A 23,753-nucleotide genomic window follows, 5' to 3' on the forward strand; every position below is an offset into this window, starting at 1 on the left:
AGTATATGTTGTCAACGTGAGTACTCATGTTTGGCATGCTGTTTTCAAGTGACCATTGAAGTTGAGGACCTTTAGTCACCTTTAACCCATCTTGGCCTTTTAGGACGTAGTGCGGTGGCTAATCGAGAGTACTCTTGAATTAGTTGATACGCGATACTACACTCAAACGAGACTATCCGACGAATATAATTGGAATGGGAGTACTCCCGTCACCCGATAAATATTCGGAGGTGGTTAAAGACTTTGGGAACTTGGTAGAACCCTTGTTACAAGTGCAATTTGAAACCTTAGTCCTTACCAAATGGCGTTGTTACTTAACTTCACCATACATCCTAGCATTATCATGCATACATGCATTCATCCATAAATATCTTTTCATTTCATCAAAAAAAATTGAAGGACTTATAAAAGCTTTGTTGTAAACATTGTAGATATGAGGAGTCTTAGGCAGTATAGTTTCAGGAAGCCGGATCTTTTGAGTTTGAGAAAGCTAGGGAAGAAAGTGCTTTGTACGGATGACTTTTTCGAGCAACATGGAAATTTGCTGGGTGTTGTTAAGACGGATATCGACGAAGGGCTTCTCAATGCTTTTGTCCAGTTCTATGACCCGGGCTACCATTGCTTTACTTTTCAAGATTACCAGATCCTTCCCACCTTGGAGGAGTACTCTTGTTGGATTAATCTACCAGTGTTGGACAAAGTACCTTTCAGTGGCCTCGAGGAAACTCCCAAACACTCAACCATTGCCGCAACCCTCCATCTTGAAACGGACGAAGTGAAAACACATCTCATCACCAGGGGGAAATTTTTGGGTTTCTCCACTGATTTCCTTTACGAAAGGACCACATTCTTTGACAAAATGGGGGTTGCCTATGCTTTTAACTCTATCCTGGCCTTGCTTGTTTATGGCCTCGTACTCTTCCCTAGCCTCGACAACTTTGTGGACATCAAGGCCATCCAAATTTTCTTGTCAAAGAACCCTGTCCCTACCTTATTAGGTGATACCTATCTCTCCATCCATAGACGCACCCAAGCTGGTCGTGGAACTATCCTTTGTTGTGCGCAATTGTTATATCGGTGGATCACCTCTCTCTTACCCCGAACTCCTCACTTCACCACCAATCCAGAAAACCTTCTTTGGTCAAAAAGACTCATGTCCCTTACTCCAGCCGAGGTAGTGTGGTACGACCGGGTTTATGACAAAGGAACTATTATTGACAGTTGTGGGAAATTCGCCAATGTACCACTTCTTGGTATGGAGGGAGGAATTAGCTACAATCCTACACTTGCCAGACGCCAGTTCGGATATCCCATGGAAAAGAAGCCTCTCAGCATCTATCTAGAGAATGTGTATTACTTCAACACAGAGGACAGTACAGGCATGAGGGAGCAGGTCGTGCGAGCTTGGCACACCATTCGTAGAAGAGACAAAGGCCAGTTAGGAAAAAAGACAGGCGCCGTTCATGAATCATACACTCAGTGGGTGATAGATAGAGCTGTCCAAATCAGGATGCCTTACAAGATATCAAGGTTTGTATCTGCAATCACTCCAGCACCACCCCTGCCTATGACCTTTGACACCGAGAAAGAGTGCCAGGAGAAGATAGCTGAGTTAACCCGCGAAAGTTACATGTGGGAAAGAAAGTACCGCAAGAAAGAGCAAGAGTATGATACTTTGAAGAACCTTTTGGATCAGCAGATCCAGGCTAATCGCCAGGAAAAGGAAGAAAATATTAGGCTGAGGGCCGCTCTCCAAAAGAAGGAAGACTTTCTTGACAAGGTTTGTCCGGGGAGGAAGAAGAGGCGTATGGATCTTTTTGATGGTCCACATTCTGATTTTGAGGACTAGTCCCCTTCAGGAGCTCGAGGGTCGTTCAGTTTGTTTTACACGCTTTTACTAGTTTTTCCTTTATGTACTTTGGAGTCTATCCCTTGGCTCAGTCTGTTAAAAGGGAATTATCTGGTTTTTACTTTGAAAGTCTATCCCTTGGCTTTGTTGTTAGAAAGGGAATTATCTTGTAATCAACTTTGTTTTTTTGTATATATGAATTATTTAGGTTGATATGTTTACAAAATTACTTCTATAGGTCCTTCGATAAAAAATATATAAAAATTGCATATTTTGGCATATAGCATATCATGCATCATGTTGCATTCATAAAAAGTGTCAAAGCCAAGTCTCATATTTTCCTCATTTCTGCCTCAGGAGAGAAGCAAAGGTGGTCCGACGTATTCAGCACAGACCTACCCGTGTTCACCATACTCGTGCATACATCAAAAAGAAAATGGTAGCTACTGAGCAAGAGAACAATGACCTTAGGGAAGAAGTTAGTAGCCTCAAGGAAGGTATGGAAAAGATAACTGCAATGATGATGGACATGATGGCCGCACAGGCACAAGCCTCTCAAGCAAAAGCTGTTCAGACTGTTCGGGCAGATGTTGAAGTCTCTCAGCCTGCTGGTTCTCCGGTGACCCAGCCAATTTCTACTGCAACTATTGGTACTACACAGCCTTTGGTGAATCAGTTTTCCTCTGGTGATATGACAAACATGTATAATTCAGGGTTTCGTCCTGCTGGCTCTCTTGGTTTTTATATCCCTCCTCAGTATCATATGCCGCCAGGCTATCCGTGGGGCATGCCACTCACAAATAATGAAGGTGTTCGTCATAATGCACCGGAAATGCAGTTCCCTTTTGGTCAGCAACAAACACCGTTTTATCAGTCCGGCCAGCCTTTTCCTCAGGCCACTATGACCTATGCTGGACCCCTTGTTCATGCTGCTCATCAAGAAGAAGATCAAGTTTATCACTCCAATAGTGTGGCGGGTGATGATAGGGTGGGAAACTTGGAAGAAAAGTTTGAGGCGGTGCATAAAGAGTTAAAGACTATCCGCGGTAAAGAAATGTTCAGTCAGAATGTGAATGACCTCTACTTGGTTCCAGACGTGGTGATACCTCATAAGTTTAAAATGCCAATCTTTGAAAAGTACACAGGGGATACTTGCCCTGAGATGCACTTAGTCACATATGTCAGGAAGATGATAGCTCACAAGAATAATGAGCCTCTTCTTATTCACTGTTTCCAGGACAGTTTGACTGGTCCCGCACATACGTGGTACATGAATTTGAAGGGCATCACTACATTTGAGGAGTTGGCCAATGCTTTCATCCAACAGTACAAATATAACTCTTATCTGGCACCTAACCGGAAAGAACTTCAATCTATGACTCAGGGTGATAAGGAATACGCTCAGCGCTTCGTTCAGAAATCTGCTCAAATCCGTCCGCCTCTGGATGAAAGGGAAGTGTCTGATCTATTCTATGAGACTCTGAGCCCTTTCTACTCAGAGAAGATGCTTGGTTGTGCTTCACAAAAGTTTACCGATATGGTAGATATGGGTGTGCGCATTGAAGATTGGGTCCGTAAGGGACGTGTGAGTAAGGATGGTGCTTCTTCAGGTGGTTCATCTAATGGTAATAGGAAGTTCGGAAATGGGTACTCAAAGAAGAACGCTCAAGAGGTTGGCATGGTGGCCCATGGCGGATCCCAGCCTGTTTACCCCAGCTACCCCTATGTTGCTAACATTCCACCACCTACCCCAGCTCCACAAAACCCAAACTATCAACTACAAAGGCCTCAAACACCCCACCCATATTATCCACCACTATATCAACCACAACCTTATCAGCCACAACCGTTTTATCAGCAACCATACTATACCCCACCACCACAGCCACAACAGCCTCGCCCTCGAGCTCAACAACAACAACCTCGCCCTCAAAGAAACCAATTTCCCCCTATTCCCATGACATATGAAGCCTTGTTACCTTCGTTGCTTGCCAGAGGTCTTGTTCAGACCCTACCACCTCCTCGTGTGCAGAACCCTTTACCCCCATGGTTCCGTGCTGATAGAAATTGTGCCTTCCATCAAGGGGCACCGGGACATGACATTGAACATTGTTACCCCTTTAAAGAAGCAGTTCAAAAGTTGATTCATAACAAAGATTTATCCTTTACTGACCCTAACCCTGTTGCTCCAAACAATCCTCTGCCACCCCATGGGCCTACTGTTAACATGGTTGAAGATTATCAAGAAGGGGGTCTTGTCACTCGCTCTCAGGATATCAAAACTCCGTTGGTTCCATTACATGTGAAAATGTGTGAGGCAGCTATGTTTAGCCACAATCATAATAGTTGTGAGGTATGTTCTGTGGACCCCCGCGGCTGCGTGCAGGTTCAAAATGATGTGCAAGGGCTAATGGATCGAGGAGACCTGGTTGTCACAAGGGAGGACAAGAGCATTTGTGTTGTAATCCCTGTGTTCAAGGATAGTGCGAAGTCAATTGACGGTGTTACTCCGGTGTTCAAGGACAATTCCAAGCCAGTCGTCACTCCTCTTGTGATTTGTGTACCAAGACCCAAGCCGTTTTTCTCTCAAAACGTCATGCCGTATAACTATGAACCTACAAGCATAGAGAATGGTAAAGAGATATCCTTGAGTCCCTCAACTTCTGTGAGTAACATTGCGGAGAATAGTCAAATTCTGAGAAGTGGACGTATTCTTCCGGCTGTTGTGCAAGCAAAGAAGAAAGCTCCGGTGATAGAGTCCGTGCCGGTACCGGATCCTAGCAAGGGTAAGAGTGTGGTTCAACCTAGTGGAACTGATAATGATGAGATTTTGAAGCTGATCAAGAAAACTGATTATAAGATAGTGGATCAGTTATTGCAGACTCCATCAAAGATTTCTATTATGTCACCATTGACAAGCTCTGATGCTCATAGGGATGCCTTAATGAAAGTGTTGAATCAAGCCTACGTAGACCATGATGTGACTTTGGGTCAATTTGGGAGCATTGTTGGAAATGTGACGGCATGCAACAATCTGAGTTTCAGTGATGAAGACCTCCAAGTGGAGGGGAAAAATCATAATATGTCCTTGCATATCTCTGTTATGTGCACAACAGATTCTTTGTCCAATGTCTTGATAGACACCGGTTCTTCCCTCAATGTGATGGCGAAGACAACCTTTGATAAATTGACATATTCAGATGGATTTATTAGGCCTAGTTGCGTATGAGTAAGGGCATTTGATGGATCCAGAAAGACGGTATGGGGAGAAGTAGATTTACCTATCACTATTGAGCCCCAAGAGTTTAAAGTTACATTCCAGATAATGGATATTCAAGCTTCCTACAGCTGTTTACTTGGTAGACCATGGATTCATAAAGCCGGGGCAGTAACATCCACCCTTCATTAAAAGCTAAAGTTTGTGAGTCGTGGAAAGCTTGTTACAGTGAGTGGGGAATCAGCTCTTTTGGTTAGCCATTTGTCGTCTTTTTCCTTCATTGGTGGTGAAAGTTCGGATGGAACATCATTCCAGGGGCTTTCAGTTGAAAGTGGTACTACAAGAGGTGAAACATGCATGGTATCTCTAAAGGATGCTCAGAGAGTAATTCAAGAAGGAAAAGCGGAAGGTTGGGGGAAGTTAGTACAGTTGCCCGAGAACAAGCACAAAGAAGGTCTGGGTTTCTCCGGCAATAAGCAAATGATGTTCGACCCAACTAGGGGTACCTTTCACAGTGCCGGATTCATTAATGCGCCACCTGAGACTAATGCAATCTTGGAAGATCAATCAGAAGAGGTGGCACCTGACTTTGTGACTCCTGGTGGAAACTGCTGCAATTGGATTGTTGTTGACATCCCTTCTGCGATACCTCTTTCTAAGTAATGTGTTTGTCTTTTTGTTTTTTTTAAGAAAACTCCTTTCGTCCTACCCCAGACGAAAGTGAAATCTTGCAGGGTTTGTTTTTACTTTGAGTGTGTTTTCAGTATTAATGAAAATTGTCGTTTCTGTCACGGCCGTTATTATATTTTAGTGCTTTTTCTGGAAAAAATGGTAATACAAAAAACCAAAAAAAAAACTTGTTCTCTTTTTCTTTTAAAAAAAAAAAATCAATTTCAAAGGTCTGCATTCACTATCTTACTAAAAATCAATCATGAATCATATGCAGACTGAACATACATGAGCCCATTTAACATGGTGACCCTATGCTGCCTCCCAACTTTGAGTTCCCAGTTTACGAGGCTTGGGTAGAAGAGGATGAAGAGATTCCCGATGAGCTTCGATGGATGTTAGAGCAAGAAAGAAAAGCCATTCAGCCTCACAAGGAAGAAATAGAGTTAATCAACCTGGGTACTGAGGATGATAAAAAAGAAATTAAGATTGGAGCGTAATTGGAGCCGTCTGTCAAGAAAAAGATAATTGAGCTTCTCAGAGAGTATGATGATATATTTGCATGGTCCTACAAAGACATGCCGGGGTTAGACCATGATGTTGTGGAACACCGTTTGCCTTTGAAGCCCGAGTGTCCTCCAGTCAAGCAGAAGTTAAGAAGATCTCATCCAGATATGGCTCTCAAGATCAAAGAGGAAGTGCGAAAGCAAATTGACGCAGGTTTCTTGATTACCTCCGAATATCCTCAATGGTTGGCCAACATAGTGCCTGTTCCAAAGAAAGATGGTAAGGTCAGAATGTGTGTTGACTATCGGGATTTGAACAAAGCTAGTCTGAAAGATGATTTCCCTTTACCTCACATTGATGTATTAGTTGATAGTTGTTGTACCCCGATTTTGGACCTAAAAATACTCATTCGAATTTCTTTTCCAACACTGACATTTGTCAATTTGCTGTTATTTTACTCCGAACCTTTATTTTGTTTCATCTGCATATTTCAATATCTCTGTCTCAAACTATTTTCAATCATGATTTTATCTTTGATTTTCTTGGATAAAGCTATCCAAAATATCTTTCTTGCATTACAAGTCATTTGGAAAACCCTCTCAGAAACATCATATTGCATTTTCCTGCATTTTATTGCAAAAATCATACAAAAGGGTATTTTTGTCATTTCCTACAGTGGAACCCATTTTAATCCCTGTGTTGGTCTCTGAGTCTTTTCAATTTGTCTGTACAAACCATTGTTGAATCTTTGTTTAAAAATCATTTCAAAAATTGCATCTAAGTCAGTCTGAGTCAGTTTAGTCCCCAGGGGCATTTTGGTCTTTTCCTGTCAAAATTTTGACAGGGAGGTATTTTGAAATACCTCATGTCAGTATTTGGTTCGTTTTAGTCCTTTTGTTGATTTTATTTTTGGTTTCACTTTACGTTTTTTCAAATTACCAATTTTAATCCAATTTTATTTTTAAATTGCATTTTAGTCCAAGAGACAGTTTCTAAAATTGCATTTCAGTCCCAAACAGTTTAAAAATTACATTTTAGTCCTTTTTTATTATTACAGTCCAATCCTTCAATTTTTCCTTTTTTGCAGAGAGGTCCCTAAGTCCAGTCCAGGTGTCATCACCCCATTGGGTCTCAAAGTACACATGTCAGCTATAAAAACAACACAGTGTCAGATTTTCAGGATCGGATACACAATCATTGAAATCACCACAAACAGATTTTTTTTCTCTCTCCATTCAGTTACAAATCAAAACAGAAAAATCATAGAAAATCATCAAGAATATTCACATAAACCCTAACCGAAATCATCACAAATTCATCAAATTCATCCTTCTTTTTGTACGATCCTCAGAGATTCTTCGCGAATCTTCATCACTGAACCGTTTCTGCTCTGCAATTCAAGTGCGAATTCGCCACCGAAAGCGGCGAATCCGAGCACGATCACAGAGAGAGGAGAAGAGGAAAAAGTCCGAATCCAGCAACAAAACTAAATCCAGCACCGAATCCGGCAACAAGACCGAATCCAGCGCCAAATCCAGCAACAAATCCGCGCCAAGAACCACCAAAATCAACAAAGTCCGAACCAAATCACCAAGAACATCACCAAACAACAAGCACAAATTCGGTCAAAGAGTCACGAGAAGAGGAAAGAGGAGAAACGCGAAGAAGCTAAAGCCAGAATCGCAAAGCACAGCGGAAAAGGTAACCTTCTTCACTTTCCTCTTCCTTTTTCTTCATTTTCAAAAAGTTTTCTTCAAGGTTCAAACTCAGATCTACTCCGATTGAAGCTTTTTTTGAAAAATCTAAGCTCGGATTCGAGAAGTAGAAGAAAAAGGATGTTTAAAAATGTAAGAAAAATTTGAATCGGAGGAGTTTTGAACTCCGGCGTGGTGGTGCCACCGCCGGCCACCGCGCCGGAAAAGTGAGCCTCGCCGGAGAAGACAACCGGAATTGTAAGAGAGAAGTGAGAGCCTCTCTCTAAGTTAAACTTAGAGAGAGAAAGGAGGGAGAAGAATGAAATAAACCGGTGCCTGAGCCTATTTATAAGCACCTGAACCGGTCCGGTTTATTTCCGGTTCTCTCCCTTTCCTTCTGCGCCGTTGGATCTAGGGTTTCCTTCCCTGGATCAATCCAACGCTCCTGGTGAATCCGGATCTTTTGTTTGGTTTGGGCCTAGGGTTCTTTGCGTTTTTTTTGCTTTTTTTCCTGCTATCTGCACCCTGCTTTTTTGCTAACTGGACCTCTGCATGCTCAATCTTTTCTCTAAAAATTCTAAAAAATTGTCATATGTTTCTTAATACATTTTAACACTTTTGAGACATTTTCCAGTGGTTTAAAAAATGATAAAAATGTGTGTGTTATTTTTCTTGATTAATTTTGTGTTTGATCTAAGTTTGTGCATTTTTTGTGGTATACTTTCTCATAAAATGTTGGCATGTGATGTGGATGATTGGTGTGTAATTTTATGATGAATATGTTGCTGATCATGTGTATATCTTGCTGATTGTGGATGTAGATTTTCATGTCTTTCTTGTTTTGCAAGCAATGTGTGTTTTTATCAAGAAATAAAGTGCAAAATGTCTTTGAAAATGTGTCATGATCCTTGGCTTGAATATGTCCTATTTGTTCCCACATTATAGCTCAAAATTAAACCCCTTTAACATTGCTATAATGAGGGGATTATAGGTCATATGCATGTCTAAGTTTCATAACCAATTTTAGGTATATTTTGCCACTTTATTTCATTCCATTACTTTTTTTCTCTCTCTTGCTATTCTATTCAATTTTGTTTACCTTTCTACTATTTTTATGCTTTATGATACTAACCATCTCATCTCACATTTCATTCATCCCATAGTTTTGGCATCATTTTTTCTATTCATTTCTATATCAATTGGGTTTGTAATAATCTTAGATAGATTAGTTCCTTTTAAAATTCTTCACAAAGACCATAGCATGTATCTAGGACAATGTAAAGGACTATGGACATTATAAGGGATGTACACCGACACAAGCACCGACACGCACACACGTTGCATGATTACCGCTTAGATGTATGCTTAGGTTTTACGACGCTTAGACAAAAAAGTCATTTTTTTAAAAATATGAATAACCTCACTTGAAAACTTTTTTTCTAAAAAAGGGAGCCCAAGCTCCTCATTTCCCTTTTGTTTTCTTAAGAAAAATCCCAATGAATTTTAACCATACTTAGGCTTTATTTTGCAAAAATAACTACTTCAACCTCACCTTTTCCAAATCTCATGCCCTTGAGGCCTCTCATCTCTATTCTTCAAAAATTCCTTTTTCAAACTTAAAATCAACCAACAAAAACAAAAACCTTTTTTGAGAATGAACTACGATTGGTTTTGATCCCTTAAAAGGGTACGTAGGCAATGAGTCAAAACTCCTCCAAGCCAAGTAAAATAAAAACCTCAATCATCTTCTCCCCTCATTCTTCACTCAAATAAAATCTCTTCTTTTCAATAAAGTAGGCAATAAAAATAAAGCGTAGAAATAAACTTAGGAGAACGGTTCTTATGGAATACCATAATCGCTCCGGGTGCCTAACACCTTCCCGTAGTGAAAACGACCCCCGAACTTCGAATCTAAGGGTTTTTTCTCAATTTTGCCCTTCCCAAAAAAAATAGAGAATATCAAAGATTGAAAGGTTCAAGCCTAATATATGACTTGACACCCGAAAATCGCGATAACAATGGTACTGCTAGATGCAAGGTATTCTCCTTCATGGATGGATTCTCCAAGTATAACCAGATCAAGATGGCTCCAGAAGATAGAGAAAAGACGTCGTTCATCACGCCTTGGGGTGCTTTCTGCTACTTAGTAATGTCGTTTGGGTTGATAAATGCTGGTGCCACTTACCAGAGAGGCATGACTAAAATATTCCATGATATGATACATAAAGAGATTGAAGTGTATGTGGATGACATGATCGTCAAATCAGGCACTGAAGAAGAACATGTTGAGTATTTGTTGAAGATGTTTCAACGGTTGAGAAAGTACAAACTCCGTTTGAATCCTAACAAGTGTACCTTCGGTGTTAGATCCGGCAAGCTCTTGGGTTTTATTGTCAGCCAGAAGGGTATTGAAGTAGATCCCGACAAAGTCAAAGCTATCAGGGAAATGCCTGCTCCAAAGACAGAGAAACAAGTTAGGGGCTTTCTAGGAAGATTGAACTACATCTCCAGATTCATCTCTCATATGACTGCCACGTGTGGGCCGATATTCAAGTTACTCCGTAAAGATCAAGGGATCGTTTGGACAGAAGATTGCCAGAAAGCTTTTGACAGCATTAAAGGGTATTTGTTAGAACCTCCGATTCTTGTCCCTCCAGTCGAAGGGACGCCTTTGATCATGTACTTGACCGTGTTAGAAGATTCTATGGGCTGTGTGTTGGGTCAACAGGACGAGACGGGAAAGAAAGAGCATGCCATTTACTACTTGAGTAAGAAGTTTACTGATTGTGAGTCCCGATATTCTTTGCTTGAGAAAACCTGTTGCGCTTTGGCATGGGCTGCTGTTATACCCTGATTTTGGACCTAAAAAATGCTCGTTCAAACTTCTTTTCTAACACTGATACTTGTCAGTTCGCCGTTATTTTTCTCTGAATCTTTACTCTCTTTTTAAACATATTTTACTGCCTCCGTCTGTCTTTTCTTGCATTACAAGTCATTTAAGAACTCTCTGAAACGTCGCATTACTTTCCTTGCATTTTTATTTCAGAAATCATACAAAAGGGTATTTTGGTCATTTCCTGCAGTGGAACCCATTTTAGTCCCTGTGTTTGCCTCTGAGTCTTTTCAACTTGTCTGTACAAATTACTGTTGAGTCTTTGTTTAAAAAGTCATTTCAAAAATTGCATCTGAGTCAATTTGGGTCAGTTTAGTCCCTTGGGGCATTTTGGTCTTTTCCTGTCAAAATTTCGGCAGGGAGGTATTTTAAAATACCTCATGTCGGTAATTTGTTCGTTTTAGTCCGTTTGTTGATTTTATTTTCCGTTTCACTTTACTTTTTTACCAATTACCAATTTTAATTCAATTTTATTTTTAATTACATTTTAGTCCATCAAACAATTTCCAAAATTGCATTTTTGTCCAATACTTTTTTTAATTGCATTTTTTTTAGTCTTTTTTTTTATTGCAGATTAGTCCTCATATTAACTTTTTTGCAGATTAGTCCTTAAGTCCAAAACAGTCCAGGTGTCAATTTTCCATTGGGTCTCCAATACACATGGCAGGCTATAAATAGTAAATGTGTCAGATCCATCACAAAAAAAAAGTCAGAAAAATCAGAATCAATCACAATCACTCCCAAAACAGAATCTTTTTCTCTCTCTCATCCATAACAGAATCAAAACAGAAAAAACTGAGAAAAAGAGGAATAACACCAAGAACACCTCATCACCAAAATCAACAGATCCAAACTGGATCTGCTCCAAAACAGCCCCAACCACCACAAAATCAACAAATCCGAACCGGATTCACTCAAAACCACCGCGAAACATCACATCAACACAAAAACGTACCGGATTTTCGAGCAAAAACAACGCCGACGGAGCACATAGCGCGCGCGCGAGGAGGAGAGGAGGACTCGAAGTTTTTCGAAGGTTTTTCTCCGTTCTACGACAGAGGTAACGCATTTCTCTCCCCTTTTTCTCCGTTTTGCGCGCATATGTAGTGAAAAAGTGTGAAAAAGTTTGTTACGGATATGTATTTGTAGATCTAGGCTTGTACGTTCGGATTTTGAAAATTTTGAGGCCGGATTCGGACACTAGAGCGAAAAGGATATCTAGATCCGTGGTTTTTTTTCAAAAAAAAGTGTGAAAAGATTTTCAAAGAAAAATGTAGATCTAGTCCGAATCGCTCCGTTCTCGCTAAAACTAACGCCGGATTTGTGTAGAGGAGGTGGTGACGGAACTTTTGATGTAAAAATTTTGAAAAAAAAATGAGTTTGAATTTTCCGGCGCGGTGGCGCCACTGCCGGAAACCGGCCGGCCGCCGCGCCGGAACCACCACCACCACTAGCTCGCCGGCGAGCTGTTTTTTAGAGAGAGGGGAGAGCTTCTCTCTCTAAGTGTGACTTAGAGAGAGAAGGAGAAGAAGTTTATGTGATTTTTTGTGTGAAATTCCTTTTTATACTCCCTCCTATCCCACGCGCGCGCGTGCGTGCTCTTGTTGTGTTCCCTCGCTCTGTGAACCATCAGATCTGGATTGTTCCAAGATCTGATGGCTGCTGTGTATTTGATTTTGAATCCTGTGCGTGACTTTTTGTGTGGAATATGGTATATCTTCTATTTGAACCGTTAGATCTTTGATCTAACGGTCACTGTGCTTCCTGCATTTTACACTATCTTTGGTGCTTTTTTCTGGACCCTTTGATCTTTGATCTAATGGCTGTGATGTAATCTTGGGGGTTAGATCTGGACCTCTGGATTCATCCCACGGTCCAGATTAAATCCTGCTGAGTTTTTTTTTAATTGCTTTTTAATTGTGTTTTAAATACCTTTTTTACACTTTCTTGGTGTTTTATGCTTCTAAAAAATTTTCTAAAAATATTTCCCTATCATTTTAATTTTTCCTCTAAGTTTTAGAATTTATTTGCTTATTTTTGCATTTATTTTCTTTACTTTGTTCATTTAATTCTTGCTCATTAAATTCCATATATGTTCTTGATGCATTTTTTCATATTGTGATATTTTGGCATGTGAAATAATGTGTGAAAATATCTCTAGGAATATGATATAATGTTTTGCTTGTGTGTGCTCTTATGATCCTCACATTGTAGCTTAAATTCAAACCTTTCAAAAAATGGCTATAGTGAGGGAATTGTAGGTCATATGCATGTATGAGTGTTATACCTAAATTCTAGGTGTATTTTTACCACTTTATTTCATTTCATTACTTTTTTTCTCTCTTGCTATTCTATTCAATTTTGTTTACCTTTCTACTATTTTTATGCTTTATGATACTAACCATCTCATCTCACATTTCATTCATCCTATAGTTTTGGCATCATTTTTTCCATTCATTTCTATATCAATTGGGTTTGTAATAATCTTAGATAGATTAGTTCCTTTTAAAATTCTTCACAAAGACCATAGCATGTATCTAGGACAATGTAAAGGACTATGGACATTATAAGGGATGTACACCGACACAAGCACCGACACGCACACACGTTGCATGATTACCGCTTAGATGTATGCTTAGGTTCTACAACGCTTAGAAAAAAAAATCATTTTTCAAAAATATGAATAACCTCACTTGAAAACTTTTTTTCTAAAATAGGAGTCAAAACTCCTCATTTCCCTTTTGTTTTCTTAAAAAAAATCCCAATGAATTTTAATCATACCTAGACTTTATTTTACAAAATAACTACTTCCACCTCACATTTTCCAAATCTCATGCCCTTGAGGCCTCTCATCTCCATTCTTCAAAATTCCTTTTTTAAACTTAAAATCAACCAACAAAAACAAAAAACCTTTTTTGAGAACGAACTACGATTGGTTTTGATCCCTTAAAAGGGTACGTAGGCAATGAGTCAAAACTCCTCCAAGCCAAATAAAAATAAGATCTCAATCATCTTCTCTCCCCCATTCTTCACTCAAATAAAACTTCTTTTCTTTCAGTAGGCAATAAAAATAAAGCGTAGAAATAAGCTTAGGAGAACGGTTCTTATGGAGTACCATAATCGCTCCGGGTGCCTAACACCTTCCCGTAGCGAAAACGACCCCCGAACTTAGAATCTAAGGGTTTTTTCTCAATTTTGCCCTTTCCAAGAAAAAATAGAGAATATCAAAGATTGAAAGGTTCAAGCCTAATCATTGACTTGACACCCGAAAATCGCGATAACAGCTGCTAAGCGTCTTCGTCACTATATGGTTAATCACACTACTTGGTTGATATCCAAAATGGATCCGATCAAGTACATTTTTGAGAAGCCGGCTTTAACAGGAAGAATTGCTCGTTGGCAAATGTTATTGTTCGAGTATGATATTGTCTACCGCACTCAGAAAGCCATCAAAGGTAGTATTCTTGCTGACCATTTAGCTCATCAACCAATTGAAGATTATCAGCCTATCAAGTTTGATTTTCCAGATGAAGAGATCATGTATTTAAAGATGAAAGACTGTGACGAACCATTGTTTGGTGAAGGTCCTGATCCAGACTCTAAGTGGGGTTTGATATTTGATGGGGCCGTTAATGTCTTTGGTAATGGAATAGGGGCGGTTATCCTTACTCCAAAGGGTACTCACATTCCTTTCACTGCAAGACTCCGGTTTGATTGCACGAACAACATTGCAGAATATGAAGCTTGCATCATGGGTATTGAAGAAGCCATTGACTTGAGGATTAAAAATATTGACATATATGGAGATTCAGCTCTTGTGATTAACCAGATCAAAGGAAAATGGGAAACTCACCATGATGGTTTGGTACCTTACAGAGACTATGCAAGACGTCTGTTGACCTTCTTCAACAAGGTGGAACTGCACCACATTCCTCGGGATGAGAATCAAATGGCAGATGCCCTAGCTACTTTATCTTCAATGATCAAAGTGAATCGTGGCAACGACGTGCCGCTGATCAGTGTCAAATTCCTTGATAGGCCTGCTTATGTGTTTGCAGCCAAAGCAGTTTTCGATGATAAGCCGTGGTTTCATGATATTAAAGTGTTTCTTCAAACTCAAGAGTACCCTCCTGGGGCATCCCTTAAAGATAAGAGAACTTTAAGAAGATTGTCTGGTAACTTCTTTCTAAGTGGAGATGTTTTGTACAAAAGGAACTTTGATTCAGTTTTGCTCAGATGTGTGGACCGACGAGAAGCAGATTTATTAATGCATGAGATACATGAAGGCTCATTCGGGACCCATTCTAGTGGATATTCAATGGCTAAGAAAGCATTGAGAGCAGGCTACTACTGGATAACGATGCATGCTGACTGCCATCACTATGCCAAGAAGTGTCACAAGTGCTAGATTTATGCGGATAAGATTCATGTACCACCGTCTATGCTCAACGTTATCTCGTCTCCGTGGCCGTTCTTTATGTGGGGCATTGATATGATTGGTCGGATCGAACCAAAAGCTTCCAATGGACATCGTTTCATACTAGTGGCCATTGACTACTTCACCAAGTGGGTTGAAGCGGCTTCTTATACCAATGTGACCAAGCAAGTGGTGGTCCGGTTTATCAAGAACAATATCATATATCGCTATGGTGTCCCTAACAAGATCATCACGGATAATGGTACGAATTTGAACAATAAGATGATGAAGGAATTATGTGATGATTTCAAGATTGAGCATCATAATTCTTCTCCTTATAGACCCCAGATGAATGGTGCGGTCGAAGCTGCAAACAAGAATATTAAGAAGATTGTGCAGAAGATGGTGGTCACCTATAAGGACTGACATGAGATGTTACCTTATGCTTTGTATGGTTACCGTACTTCAGTGCGTACTTCAACAGGGGCAACCCCTTTTTCTTTGGTGTATGGTATGGAAGCAATACTCCCCGTAGAAGTTGAAATCCCGTCTTTGAGAGTCTTGATGGAAGCTGAGTTGTCAGAGGCTGAATGGTGTCAGAATAGGTACGATCAGTTGAATTTGATTGAGGAAAAGCGCATGGCTGCTTTGTGTCACGAACAACTATATCAGACAAGGATGAAACAAGTGTTTGATAAGAAGGTTCGTCCCCGTGAATTTAAAGAAGGAGGCGTAGTGGTCAAGAGTATCAAGTCTTTTCAACCAGACCCCAGGGGCAAGTGGACACCTAATTATGAATGTCCCTATGTAGTGAAGAGAGCTTTCTCTGGTGGTGCTTTAATTCTCACAACCATGGATGGAGAGGAGTTACCTCGTCCTGTGAATTCTGATGCAGTCAAGAAATACTTTGTCTAAATATTTATAAAAGAACAGCTCGGTAGGTCGAAAATCTGAAAGGGTGGCCTAAACCAAAAATGAGCGTCTCGGTGGACTGAAAACCCGAAAGGGCGGTCCAAGCAAAAATTAGAGACAAAAAAAATTTGATTGATTATCCTGATAGATTGAAAACCCGCAAGGGCGATCTATGCAAAAATTAAGGATTATGACAAGTAACTGCATCAGATGAAGCATTACTCACTTGGGGCACCTTAGCCGTCAAAAGATCTTCGATATTGAAGCAATCTAAACAGTGGAATTCAAAGTTGTTAGGAAGTATGATGGTTATTATGTTCAATGTACCTTCCCCATATTAATTACCATTCTCCAAACTTTGTGATCTGTGGTGCCATGCCTTTGGCTGGTTACCATCTCTTTTAAATCAATTTGAGCCTGTGCCTTTTATTTGAAGTTCCTATTTATTTTATGTGCAAGTTTTCTTCCATTTTTACTGTTAATACTTGAGGTAAAAACTCTGAAAATTCCTTTCAAAAATCTTTATGTTTTCTTTTGAAAAAAAGCAAACTTGACAAACATTTTATCTTTAGTTCATGTATCGTAGAAGCATGTCTCAATATTCGATTCAAAAGCACGGGCATGGTCATTGCTAAAAAAAAAGAAGCTCACTAAGTTGAAAACCCGAAAGGGCGGCTTAGGCAAAAAAGAGCGTCCCAGTGGATTGAAAACCCGAAAGGACGGTCCAGGCAAAAGTTAGGGATTTCAAAGTATACCAAAGAAAAAGCAATGACTATTTGAAGCATGAGCTTGTGAAAGGACTCCAGTTCAATCCAAAAATGGCGACTTCGGCTAGTGGTCCGACTATTGGTGCATTGCCCCATCAGTGTTTTGCTTAAAGGGTTGTGCCCCCGATGAAGATTACCGAGTTGTTTGTATTATGATACCGGGCCATTTCCGTTCTGGACCTGCCCAATCATCCCTCAATAATCTTGTCGTTATATTGTCATATGTGTCTCATACATGTTCATTCATTCATGCATACATAGCATGCATACCAATATCATTCATGCATTGTTGCATTTTTACCGAGTGTCTCATTTCAGTACATCTTGTAAAAGCGTCACCCCTAATACATTTGATTCAAGTTTGTCACTAATTATTTCAAGGGGCAGGTCCCATCAAACAGTCTTTGTCTCAGTATATATTTCAACTCCCTAATACCTTATGTAAGCTATCCTCGTACTGGTAGCAGTTGACTTTTATCATGTTGGTCGTTACCCGAGTTGAGGTAACTGACGGTATTTCCTTTCCGTATGTTGGTCGTTATCCGAGTTAAGGTAACTGACGGTATTTCCTTTTTGTAAGTTGGTCGTTATCCGAGTTGAGGTAACTGACGGTATTTCCTTTTCGTAAGTTGGGTGTTATCCGAGTTGAGGTAACTGACGGTATTTCCTTTCCGTATGTTGGTCGTTATCCGAGTTGAGGTAACTGACGGTATTTCCTTTTCGTAAGTTGGTCGTTATCCGAGTTGAGGTAACTGACGGTATTTCCTTTTTATGTTGGTCGTTATCCGAGTTGAGGTAACTGACGGTATTTCCTTTCCGTATGTTGGTCGTTATCCGAGTTGAGGTAACTGACGGTATTTCCTTTCCGTATATTGGTCGTTATCCGAGTTGAGGTAACTGACAGTATTTCCTTTCCATATGTTGGTCATTACCCGTGTTGAGGTAATCGACAGTATTTTCTTCCGTATGTCGGTCTTTACCTTAGTAAAGGTAATAGACAATTTTTCTTTCCGTATAATGATAAATGGTTTTCCTCCCCAATAATATTTATCTGTATGTCCCCCAGTCAGTAGGTGTTCACTATCCTTGCATTCGTAAGTGCATCGTAAGCATTCATATTATTACAGTCATGAGCATGGCATTCTTAGTATTTCAATTGGTCAAAATTAGCGTATTTAATATTTAAGTCTCTTCGACCCATGGATTCCAAAATTGATATTTGTAAATCCCTGTGACAGAGAAACTTAAATAGGGGCATCTGTCATACCCTAAATTTTGACCAAGGATCCCACGGACGTGCGTCGTTTGACTCTGATCGATCTCTGATTTTTCAGTGAAAATTTGGCAGAGAGGTATTTTAAAATACCTCATTTTTGTTCCGATTGCGGGCCCTCTCCTCACTTTTTTATTTATTAGTCTTTTAGTTTTATTTTTTAATTTTCCATCTTTTATTTTTTGCCTTTCCTCCGTATTTTTATTCAGATTTACCTTTATCTTTTATTGTTATATCTTCCATTTTAAGGTCCTATTTTTCTCTTTCTTTTTTTCTTTTTTTTATGGTAATAAAATAATAAAGTTTCAATAAGTTAGATTTTTTTTTCCGAGGTCCATTCTTTCCTCTACTCAAACATGCCACCATCAGTGGCAAAAGTTACTCAAGTCAGCTTATTCTTTTCAAATCAAGCTAAAAAACGTTTCAGCCTTTAACAGTCACTTAATCACCCATCAAACCAATTCATGGTCCTTTAATCTATTTCCTTTTAAGAATTTGTATCAGCCTTTAAAAGAAAGAGGAGGAAATCAGAACAAACACGGACGATTTCCACAACCAAAAAAGCATCATCAAACCCTAGCCGCAAACCTGCATACAAAAATCAAATAAAAAAAACCTGCATACAACAACCCTCATACACCATCGTTCCAAACCAAATCTATCCATCCAAAATCACAACCAACACACAAACCAGTTACCATTCACGAACTCAACAAACAGAAACTCAGTTACAAACCCATTTACATCGAACCAACAACCCATACACCTCACAAATCCGTACCGCGCAGTCAACACAAAAGAAGAGAGGAGGACGTCACAGCCGAGGCCGTACGTGAACCACTGACCCAGAGGCGTCAACATCACCTTCAAGTCCAAACCGGCACAAAGGTAGTAAAATTTTACCTTTTTTGTAGATCTAGGGTTGTATATTTAGTCTTTGTGGACTTTCGGTTGACAATAGTATAGAGGAGAAGAAAAGAGTGAGAAAGAGTAAAAAAAAAAGAAAAGAGGGTGGCTCTAGCGGCGGCGCCGCCACCTATGGTGGTTGGCTACCGCGCCGGAGCCACCTCCGACCACCATCTCTCCTATCGGAGAAGATGAAGAAGTGAAGAGAGAGGAAATGAGTGAAGAGAGAGAAATCCATGTTTGAAATGAAAAAACCAGTCCACAGCCTATATATACTGTTAGGCCGAACCGGTTCAGCGCTTGAACCGAACCGGACCTAAAACCGGTTCCCTTTAAGCCCAACGCCCCATCTGTTTTCCAAAGGCCCAGTTTCAATTCCTCTTTATATACTGCACACCCCATAATACTGCTGCACCCCCCCCCCCCCCCCCCCCAACCTTGTGATTGAACCTCATTTTTTTTATTATTTCTTTCATGCCTTTTATTTTTTTTTGTTTTTTTAGCATCGTAATCATTATTTTATACTCTCTCATGCATGTTTTATTTATTTATGTCATTTATGTTAGAATGTAAACTAGGCTTAATGTAAATAATTTATTTTTCTTGTCATTTATTTTCCGCAGACTTTAGAATGTATCATAGGCTTTTATGTAGTAGTCGTAGGTGCATGTGTGTGTGCGTGTGTATGCCTCTCTTTATGCTTTATAATTTAGGTTATAGGTCTTTATGGTGATCCAACGTCACCATGAAGTACCTACGTTTTATTTTTATGCTCCGTTAGTTTAATTTTAGTCCAATATTCAAAAACCACAAAAAAATCAAATATGTCAAAACTTCAAAAATATTTTTTAATAAACCTTGGTTTGTAACCCAAGTGTTTTCCTTTTATTTTCTTAATCAAATGCTTAATTGAATTAACATTCATAATAGATTTGATTTCTTGTAATTAAAATTTGACCAACCTCACCTTATTTTATCTCATGCCTTGAGGCCTCTTTCCCTTCTAAAAACCCATTTTCAAAAATATCTTAAAATCAACCTAACCCACCAAAAAGAAACTTTTTAGGTGAACTACATTGGTTTTGATCCCTTTTCTTTAAGGGTATGTAGGCATAGGATTTTCATCCTTCCAAATCAAATAAAAATAACCAAAAATATACTTCTTCTCCCTCCATTCTTTCACTTAGACTTTTAGGTAATAATTTTCAAATAAGCAATGAATGTAGCACAAGATAAATTAGGTAAGAGGTTCCTACGAAATAGCGTAGACGCTTAGGGTGCTAGCACCTTCCCTTCGCGTAACCAACCCCCGAATCCAAAGTCTCGATAAGGGTTTTTCACTCATTTTTTCCCTTCCCACGAATAAAAATCGAGAGTTCAAAGATTGACGATTCAAATCAATTAATGGTTTGATATCCGAAAATCACGAGCACAAATACAATAAAGACTCTAGACTTTGTGAATTTCTAAGATATATCAAATCAGTGCAGAAATTCAATGTGCTTTGTAGAATCAAATTGACAGAGTTTTGGCGCTTTTTAACTTGTATCTCTCTATCTACATTCTTCAAGTCTTCACTCCTTTATATATAGGCGTGAAAGAGACATTGAGATGAATAGCACGTCTAAAGAGTTGTTGAGTTCCTTTGATCATCCACCAGTAATCCTTTGCCTGATTTGGGTGTAGTCCTTTGAAGAATTAGCTTCAAATTCATTCCCAACTTGAAGGAACATTTCTGCAGGCATGGCTGTTGTCTTGTCTTGTAGCGTAGACAAAAACAGAGTAGTGGAGGTAGTGGTTGTACACTTGTACTTTGTCAACTCTGTTAACGAAGGACAAGTACTCAGTGTTCTCCAAATGACCGTTGATACCTCCCTTTCAATTCTTCATTTTTCTTAGACGAGGTTGAAATGAGAAACAGCTACTTTGGATCTTCAGTTTGAATTTACAGATCAAATGTAGCTTCTGGTGATGATATCGCTTCTGATGAAAACCTTGCTTCTGACGACCTTCTGCTTCTGATGAGCTTCTGCTTCTGATGACGTCATCACTTCAGAAACACTTTAGCTTCAGACGCAGTTTTCTTCAGATGCTTCGAATTCCTTTGCTCTCCATTGTTCTTCCAAGACCTATTGAAATTACTTGACTAGCTTTTGGTCCTGTACACTTGAACAATTATTAGCAATAATCAATTGACAATTTTTAATACCTTGTTATCATCAAAACTCATTAAGGTTCATTGTGAAACACATTTTGTTCCAACAAAGTATATTCTTGATACACAGTTTCAGATTAAGGATCTTGGTCCCATATGTTTCTTTCTTGGTCTTGAGGTGGCAAGATCTAAAGGTGGGACAGCTTTGAATCAAAGAAAATACACATTAGAACTTCTTTATGATAGTGGAATTCTTTATGAAAAACCTGTTACTACCCCATGTAATCCTTCCATCAAATTAAGCAGTGAAGGTAGCCCATCTTACCCTAATCATTCTTCTTATAGAAGGCTTATTGGTAGGTTATCATACCTAACCACTACAACGACAAACATTGCATTCCCTTTACAACAACTTAGTCAATTTGTTCATAAGCCTCTTGAAACTTATTTCCAAGCTGCCATCAGAGTATTAAAGTATCTCAAATCTGCCCCAGCTCAGGGGTTATTCTTTCCTACCTTCAATTCATTGTCTTTATCTAGTTTTTCCGACTCAGATTAGGCATGCTGCTTGGATTCTCGCAAGTCAGTTATTGGATATTGTGTACTTTTGGTCCTTCTCTAATTTCCTAGAAGTCCAAGAAGAAAAATACCATATCTCGCTCCTCTTCCAAGGTTGAGTATAGAGCCTTAGCTAGTCTTACTTGTGAAATTCAATGGCTTCACTGTTTACTTAATGATCTTCTTAATCCCCTCTTTACGCCTTCTGCAGTTTACTGTGACAACAAATCCACTATCTACCTTGCCCACAATCCGACCTTTCATGAACAATCGAAGCACATCGAAATTGATTGTCATGTTATCCACAAGAAGATCAGAAAAGGACTCATTCATTTACTACATGTGCCTTCCTCCTCTCAGCTGGATAATGTCTTCACTAAGCCTCTTCATGTCACGTAATTCACTTCTTTTATTTCCAAGCTAGGCCTTTGTAATTTACATAGCCCAAACTTGAGGGAGGGTGTTACTTAACTTAACTGGTTATAGTTATTTACTTACACTAACCATTGTTAGTTGATTTATTAGTTCTAGTTAGTATCCAAATTACTACATAGATTAGTGTGTGTGTGTGTGTCACTTGGTACTGTTACTGATTACTAGAAAAACATTTCTACACTTTTCACTCTATATTTAATATGAAGATGAGTTTATTATTCTCTCTGTGCTACGATACCAAGATATTTATCTCTATTCTTTTCCATGGCAGCGACATGGTGGAAAAATTAGTAAACCAGACATAAATTCAAAAGGAAAAATATATAAATAATGAAATTCAACTTTTTTTTGTCAAAAAAAACCACAAACTGAAACTTGAATATCCCTTTTTTTTTTTAAACAACAAATTTTATTAATAAAACGTCAATCCAAATATAAGACGTTATTGAATTGAGCTAATGCAAAAAAACAATATTGTTGTAGTCGTAAACTTCTAAAAGCAACAAAGAAATACAACAAGTTCCTAAATAACAAAAAGCATCAACACAAGGTTACCCATGATGCCAATGCCAACCACCACACCTCTACAAATCAACACCAAAGAATTTCCCACGTAAACTCCAAAACATCACCACAATACGTTACAACACATTCTCCAGGATTCCAATTCAAACTCATGACTCCCTAACAACCTATTCAAACAATAAGTAGGATGAAAAGTTCCAAACATTTATCGTCCACTTCTTGCAAAAAAAAAAAAAAAAAATCCCTCCAATAAACCAACAAAACCGACCAAAACCCCTATAACATCACTTCATCTTTTTTTTCCCACAATTGTGCTCAAATAACCAACACTCGTTCAAATTTCACTACCAATCGATCTGGGTTCACCGGAGAGGACATCATAAAAAGACACCCATATCTACTCCTGGTCCACTGAAGAAAACCATAACTAGCCCAAAAACCCAGACGAAAAATCCTTAAGGCAGTCGACAGATGAAGTGCTAAAAATATATATATCGAAAAGGGACACAACTCGAAAACAATTCAAAATCGAAACCACCCAAAATTGAAAACAACCTAAAATCTGCAAGAGTTTGCGGTGACATAGATGGACTCATATGGGAGGTCACCACATTCAAACACTAATAGAAGATACCAAAAATAGCCACACAACCCCATTCAACAAAATAACACCCAATACCAACCCCAACACATAAACCTCCCGAAAAATGAATCACAATCATACCCAAACATCTCCAAACTATTTACTTCATCCATCTATGTATGAGATCTAAATCCTCAATGTCGAGTAAACTTCAACAGATTGCAAACTATGGTAAACCATAATTTCATCATCTTCATTTTCTTCAAACCACAAACACAAACCCTAAACTCAAACACCACTCAAACAAGATTCGATGCATAAAATTTCTTGAATAACCCGTTATTGATTCTTACTAGATTTGTCAGGAAAATGAGATTAATTTCAAAAACCTAA

The 23,753-nt window shown here is 39.0% G+C and overlaps 1 protein-coding gene across 1 annotated transcript; it reads left to right on the plus strand.

The window, feature by feature from the left end:
• Positions 1-2,285: 2,285 nt before the first annotated feature.
• LOC112420033 (uncharacterized) lies at positions 2,286-5,729 on the plus strand. Its single transcript, XM_024778624.1, has 2 exons — positions 2,286-5,072; positions 5,262-5,729. The coding sequence occupies exons 1-2, from the start codon at positions 2,286-2,288 to the stop codon at positions 5,727-5,729; spliced, it is 3,255 nt and encodes a 1,084-aa protein (XP_024634392.1).
• The last annotated feature ends 18,024 nt before the right edge of the window (positions 5,730-23,753 follow it).

The sequence above is a fragment of the Medicago truncatula genome, chromosome 3, assembly GCF_003473485.1.
Source record: "Medicago truncatula cultivar Jemalong A17 chromosome 3, MtrunA17r5.0-ANR, whole genome shotgun sequence".
Classification (NCBI taxonomy): Eukaryota; Viridiplantae; Streptophyta; class Magnoliopsida; order Fabales; family Fabaceae; genus Medicago; species Medicago truncatula.